This window comes from Camelina sativa, chromosome 14, assembly GCF_000633955.1.
Source record: "Camelina sativa cultivar DH55 chromosome 14, Cs, whole genome shotgun sequence".
In the NCBI taxonomy this organism is placed as follows: domain Eukaryota; kingdom Viridiplantae; phylum Streptophyta; class Magnoliopsida; order Brassicales; family Brassicaceae; genus Camelina; species Camelina sativa.
Genome location: NC_025698.1, coordinates 9,777,618 through 9,784,562, shown reverse-complemented (window position 1 = coordinate 9,784,562; position 6,945 = coordinate 9,777,618). Strand labels below are relative to the sequence as shown.

The following is a 6,945-nucleotide window of genomic DNA, read 5'->3' as shown; positions in this document are numbered from 1 at the left end:
ATCGATCTTGGATGGCGAAAGTGAGACAGTCGAGATTCCAAGCGAGGAAATGGTCGACATTGATGCTGGTTCTGTTTATGTTGTTTATGCTAACGATTGTTCTCTTAATGCTTTTGGCTTTTGGTGTTTTCTCTCTTCCTATTACCAACAACAACAACAACAACGACGATTCTTCTCCTATTGATCTCTCTTATTTCCGACGAGCTGCCACTGAGAGGTGAAAAAGAGAAGCCTACTCTGTTATTTGCATGAAACCCTGAAATTTCCTCCTTTTTCATTGATCTCCCTTATATGATTAAAAAAGTTGTTTCATTTTTTTGGAATACAGAAGTGAGGGACTTGGGACGAGAGGAGACCAGTGGACTGAAGTGCTTTCTTGGGAGCCTCGAGCTTTCGTTTACCATAACTTCTTGGTTAGTTTTCTTGGCTTAAATTGAATATTTGATTGCTGCAACTCATGGGTCTTGTTTCAAGCTATTTTGTGTGTGTTTGGTTTCTTAGTTTGATGATATTTTAGTCTGTTAATTAGAAATCGATGCATGTTTGAATCAAGGAAAATCAAAACTTGAAGATTAATTTATTGATTGATTTGATTTGATTTGACCAGTCCAAGGAAGAATGTGAATATTTAATCAGTCTTGCCAAACCACATATGGTGAAGTCAACTGTTGTTGATAGCCAAACCGGCAAGAGCAAAGATAGCAGGTTCCTTCTGAATCTGATGATTGTTTCCATGTCTCAGATGAATCTTTCTTAATTCATCAAGCAAAGCATTATGGATTGTTTTTTGATGATTTTTGTGTCAAACCTTCAGGGTGCGTACAAGCTCTGGGACTTTCCTTAGGAGAGGAAGGGACAAAATCATTAAAACCATTGAGAAAAGAATAGCTGATTACACCTTTATTCCAGCAGGTATGAGAGGTTTTTTCAATCATCAATTGCAGTTTTTGGACTTCCATGTATAGATAGATGCATTCATCTGCTATATTTTTGATTTAAGTGTCACAATGAGATTATTCTGCATGATGAATTATGAATGTGTGCAGATCATGGTGAAGGACTTCAAGTTCTTCACTACGAAGCAGGGCAAAAGTATGAACCACACTATGATTATTTTGTTGATACGTTCAACACTAAAAATGGAGGTCAACGAATGGCTACAATGCTTATGTATCTGTAAGATTTGCTTTACTCTTCTTTTCTTTTTTTTTGTTTTTAAGGTTGTTAGGTTCTTGTATTTACTAATCTTATCCTCAAACCCCTTATTCTACAGGTCGGATGTTGAAGAAGGCGGTGAAACAGTTTTTCCTGCTGCCAATATGAATTTTAGTTCTGTACCATGGTATAATGAGCTCTCTGAGTGTGGGAAAAAGGGACTTTCTGTAAAGCCGAGAATGGGCGATGCATTGCTTTTCTGGAGCATGAGGCCTGATGCTACACTGGATCCTACAAGTTTGCATGGTAAACTACCTTTGGTTTTTTGAATATCATTTGGAACACTTTTCTAGATCTTGTTTTTTTCCCTGTACCATTGAGCGTGTGGTTGCTAATATATGTTTTGTTAATTCTAGGTGGATGTCCTGTGATTAGAGGGAATAAGTGGTCATCTACCAAATGGATGCATGTCGGCGAGTACAAAGTTTAGCGTGTTTGATTGCTGGTAACTGTCCATTCTTCCCAAATCCCAAGTTTCGAACTAGAAATTTTCCATATCTCAACATTAGAGTGGTTTAAGGGATTTGTCAACAGTGAACTAGAACTTATCATCAGTGATCATATGTTGTAAACATCAACTAATCTCTTTAATTCAATATAGTTTCCTCTCCTACAACATAATGCACTAGACACAGACACACACAGTCACATAGACTGCGGGTTATATAAGCTTATTATCAATGTGCATATAAGATGAAGTACTATATGTGTTGGTTCTTGGTTAGAGAAGCTTGTTATCCTTACAGTAATGCGTGTTGGCTGTTGGTTCTTACATTATCCTTTTTATTGGGCAGGACAGTATACCGTTTCCTTTCATGGTGGATGGAATGCAATGTTGGAACAAAAGATTACAGAGAGTTGATGTTTTGTTTTTTCCCTGCGGCTCAGTGCATTCCTTGTTTTGATGGGATTCAAGGTTTATATTATATCATTAGAGGATACCAAAATATAGAGAACTTGTTAGACTAAATTAGGATGGTTTAGAGTGACTTGCTCATTGGTATACCATAAAGGTCCTGTGTCTTTGATCTGAATTTGTGAATTACATAGTTTTGTCGTTTTATATTTGTGATTAGAACATTATATCAAAAGAATGTCATCTCATGAAACGAAACCATCATTTGGGTTGTGTCATTGACTCATTTGTGGTGCATCGCCAGATACCAATTGCTAGACCAAACTTATAAGAAATATTCAACAAATTTCACAAACGATAGCACATAAGATAATAAAAGTGAAGAAAGAAATTTATTACACAATAACAAAAAGACATGATTCACCAGTTTGGAAAACAGATGCAGCAGAAGGCTTATAAATAGCTTTTTGTACGAAGTTTCCCTACACAAACCTTTTATTATACAAACGAGAAACAAATAGAAAAAAATCGGAAATTCACAATTCTCTGAGTTTTTTTTGGTGTTTCACGCAATCAATCCTGTTTTCTTCTCTAGATATGATTTTAAGTTCCAAACAAGATGAGGATGGAGTAATAGTGAGGTTGTTTAAAAGGCTTAGTTTGTGGAGTCACGGCTGTAGAATTGATCAAGTGTCTTAGCGGGAATACGGTGAAGAAGCTCACGTGGGAAGATACGGAGCAGTGTCCATGCCAAGTCAAGCGACTGGAAGATGTTTCTTGTATCATATGCCCCTTGCATCACAAACTTCCTCTCAAACTTATCCAGAAACTCTAAATACAGCTACAAACACACAACACAATCAATTGTTGTAATGTGAGTAAATGTTGTTGTGAGTGTTTTGATATGAACACGAATATGATGAAGTCAGAGTAAGGTACCAGATCCTCAGAAGAAAGAGCTTCTTCTCCAACAACAGCTTTCATGGCTTGAACATCTTTCCCGATTGCATAATTTGCATACAGCTGAAAGTAAAGAGAATGTTGTCAACTGAAAATTCGATACTACCATATTAACATGTGAGCTACTCTCAGCAAGTAAGGTTCTATATAGATAGGGAACCTGGTTGGACACATCAGAATGATCTTTGCGAGTCATTCCTTCACCAATAGCACTCTGTAGAGGAATAATTATTAAGTTAATAAGTATAGATAGTATGTTTCAATCCATGTGAATCCATAAGGGTATAATCGAATTGCATCGCTACCTTCATTAATCGAGAAAGTGATGGAAGCACGTTAATGGGTGGATATATCTGTTTTAGGGAAGAACCAAGACAGAATCAGAGATCATTGTAAATGGATGGGAAACCTTTTTTTTGCTTAGGTAGATGTATTAGAAATAATACTAATGAGAGATCTGCAAAAAGAGTCAAGCTTATGGAACCTGTCTGTTGTGAAGTTGCCTATCAATATATATCTGACCCTCAGTAATGTAACCAGTAAGATCCGGAGTAGGGTGAGTGATATCTGAGGTTTAACAACAAGAGATATCATGAGCATTATTCAATCAAAAAACATATTTTGTGAAGAGAGTCGAAGAACAATATGATTTTTACCGTCATTAGGCATAGTCAGGATAGGGATTTGGGTAATGGAACCCTTTCTTCCTTCAATACGTCCTGCCCGCTCATAGATAGTTGCAAGATCTGTATACATATAACCCGGATATCCACGTCTTCCAGGAACTTCTTCTCGAGCAGCAGAAACCTAGAGTTGTCGTTTGTTATTTTTTTTTTTTAAAACCGAAATCAAGTTCTGTATCATAGGACAGACACAGAGAGGCCCGTGAAAAAAGTCATTACCTCACGAAGAGCATCTGCATAAGAACTCATGTCTGTCAATATAACCAGCACATGCTTCCCACATTCATAAGCCAAATATTCAGCGGTCGTAAGGGCAATTCGAGGAGTGATAATTCTCTCGATGGTTGGGTCATTGGCCTGTTCGAGTAAAAATGCAGATATCAGCTCAATCAATCACAGACAGATGTAATATAATAGTACTAAAAAAAGTAGGATAAGAAGTATAGAAATCACTAGTAGTAGGTTACCAGGTTCAGGAAAAGGGTAACTCTTTCCATCGATCCATTTTCTTCAAAATCACGCTTGAAGAACTGGGCTGTCTCCATGTTCACACCCATAGCTGCAAAAACAATTGCAAAATTGTCCTCTCCATGGTCCTGGACAAACGCAAGGGAAATAATGAGGGATTTTACAAGGCAGACAAAACAGCAGAGGAATTGAGAATCTGCTATATCGATCTTCACAAAAGTTGAGTATCAGAAAAGTAAATGACATCACAAAGTAGAACCCTTTACATGTACCACATATTCGTATATATAGTTAATCTCTCTATATTAGTTAGAAACTGAATGGGCATAGACAGGCACTTAGACTTCAGCATGATACTTGAATAACAAAAGTCCTTAAGTGGTGGTGGTGATGGAGCAAATGGTTACCTCCTGAATTAAGTTCTCAGTCTTTTCCAACCGCTTAACAAGACCAGCCTGACGACAAATTTGAGCAGCGATTTCATTATGTGGTAGACCAGCAGCAGAGAAAAGAGGAATCTTCTGTCCACGAGCAATGGAGTTCATGACATCAATGGTAGAAATCCCCGTTTGTATCATCTCTTCAGGGTAGGTTCTTTCACTGGGGTTGATTGAGCTTCCTATAAATATTATTCACCAGAACCATTAGAAACAAAAAAATAAAGGTTCTTTAGAGATCACACAATAAGGCAATCAACGCTCACCCGAAATATCCAGGTATGCCTCAGGCAAAATAGGAGGGCCATTATCAATTGGCTTTCCTGAGCCGTTAAATATGCGCCCAAGCATGTCCAATGATACAGGAGTTTTCAGTACCTGAAAACACACATCAATAACAGAAAAAGTTAAATAGGAAAAAGAAAAACTGTAAGCAAAGTATCTTTAGATTTCAGATAACTGCCACTAAAAGGCGTTATAGTAAACACCTCTCCAGTGAATTGCACGGTGGTAAATTTGTTGTCAATTCCAGATGTTCCTTCAAAAACCTGTACATGTATAAAATCATTGAGGAAAGTGACCTCTACAGCAAGCAAGTGTATAAAATACATTTTTACACCTGAGATTCAACAAAGTAGTTATATGCAGTATTCACGTCAAAAAGTAACACGGAATATCACTAACCTGGACAACAGCTTTCTCCCCATCAACCTCCAAGACCTGTCCACGTCTAGTGGATCCATCTCCTAAACGAATATTTACAATCTCCTGGTACTTTGGACCCTGATGTAACATACAGTTCAACATATATTTACAGTCAGTGTCCCTTGAAACAAAAAAAAAATCGATTGGAAGTGAAAGCTTCTAATGTTCTAATACCTTCACTTTGTCAAGGATGACCAAGGGTCCTGCAACCCCGGAGACAGTTCTGTACTCTACAATTTCAAAGATTCTCAAATCAGTCTCTTATAAGCTAAAAAATCACTATAGCATTCAGCGAACAATCACACGACTGAACAATCAAAAGTAAAGCAAGACAAACACTAGTCACTTACTAATCGACAACTTCAAATTCCAAAACTAGGCGAAATCAAAACTAAAGGTTAACATAGATCGATCGCATCGCTCAAATCTGAGATTCTTATTATGAAATGAAAAATTCGATAACGAAAACCAAAGCCAATAAATGTAGCAATCTCTCTAATCCGTTAGTCAACCAAACCAAACGTCGTATAGATGTGATCGAATAAAATGATCGGTGAGGATGAGGTGACTAACCCATTCCGATCTCCAGAGTTCCTTCCTCCATATCGATACTAGTCTCTCCCATTGTCACAGATCGATATCAAATCAAGCCGCTCCACAGTTCCTGGGGAAAAAGTCGCAACGCGCGCGAGGCGGGAACAAATCAATATACCTGAGAACAGTGAGTAAAAAAAAAAAAAGAAAAAGGATCGATCTGATGAAGAAATCACCACCGTACCTGAGAACGAAATGGATTCAAATCGAGAAGAGAGAAATGTTGTGATTTGATTTGATGATTGGTGGCTCTGTGTGAATTAAAACGTGGTTGAGGGATATATCTGACATCTCATTATTATTATTTTTTTTTTTTTGTCTTTTTCCTAATATTATTTATTTCCGTAGATATTCCTATCTTTGAGTTTCATAAAACTTTCTCAGATTAGATGCATTTCTTAAAAAAAAAACTCAACAATTATAAAATTAAACAATATAAATTTCAACATTATAACAATACGCCCACCGTGGGGCTCGAACCCACGACCACAAGGTTAAGAGCCTTGCGCTCTACCAACTGAGCTAGACGGGCTTCCGATGAATCATAATATTATTTATTATGTCTGTGATTTGATAACCTGAATTATTAATGTTGAGTTGTTTGATGTAACCACAATTGTAATAATATGATTTATTAATCTTACAAAAATTATTGACTGGTGATATTTTTTGCGGTTGATGTTGATGTATGTATTATTTAATTAATTCTAATTTAAAATACTTTGATAATTATGAGTATTAGTGAATACATTTAATAAAAGTATTATAAATAAAATATATAAATACTAAAATAGTTTTAATATACATAAAGTTAACTAAACTTCTTTGTTATTATATTGGAAATTAAAAAAATTAATTACATGCATTCCATAATATTTATAATCTTATCATATTTAGATCTATGCCTATTTCATATTAGATTATAATAAAAAAAAAATTTGGTAAAATATAATAAATTTAAAATAACTATAATTAAAATAAGTTATTAAATAAAATAAAAATAGTAAAAATTATTTTAATTGATATA

The 6,945-nt window shown here is 35.8% G+C and overlaps 2 protein-coding genes and 1 non-coding gene across 3 annotated transcripts in view; 1 reads left to right on the top strand and 2 right to left on the bottom strand.

Moving 5' to 3' along the window:
- The window catches only part of LOC109124834 (probable prolyl 4-hydroxylase 3), a 6,992-nt gene extending 4,663 nt beyond the window's left edge, over positions 1-2,329 (top strand). The window contains exons 2-9 of the mRNA XM_010461407.2: positions 7-217; positions 329-413; positions 608-705; positions 815-912; positions 1,047-1,176; positions 1,274-1,461; positions 1,572-1,660; positions 2,010-2,329. Of these exons, the coding sequence (XP_010459709.1) occupies positions 12-217; positions 329-413; positions 608-705; positions 815-912; positions 1,047-1,176; positions 1,274-1,461; positions 1,572-1,645 (879 nt within the window). The 5' untranslated portion in view covers positions 7-11 and the 3' untranslated portion in view covers positions 1,646-1,660; positions 2,010-2,329. The remainder of the gene's footprint in view (positions 1-6; positions 218-328; positions 414-607; positions 706-814; positions 913-1,046; positions 1,177-1,273; positions 1,462-1,571; positions 1,661-2,009) is intronic.
- On the bottom strand, positions 2,449-6,196 carry LOC104740725 (V-type proton ATPase subunit B3). The gene is made up of 15 exons (XM_010461406.2): positions 6,103-6,196; positions 5,898-5,988; positions 5,499-5,554; positions 5,304-5,402; positions 5,108-5,167; positions 4,886-4,997; positions 4,590-4,801; positions 4,182-4,310; positions 3,934-4,071; positions 3,688-3,838; positions 3,516-3,598; positions 3,337-3,384; positions 3,192-3,245; positions 3,011-3,094; positions 2,449-2,912 (listed from the first exon to the last, which is right to left on the bottom strand). Exons 2-15 carry the CDS (start codon positions 5,947-5,949, stop codon positions 2,727-2,729), a joined length of 1,464 nt encoding a protein of 487 aa, XP_010459708.1. The 5' UTR covers positions 5,950-5,988; positions 6,103-6,196; the 3' UTR covers positions 2,449-2,726.
- Positions 6,378-6,450, bottom strand: TRNAK-CUU. Its single transcript has one exon. It is a non-coding gene; the product is annotated as a tRNA-Lys (tRNA).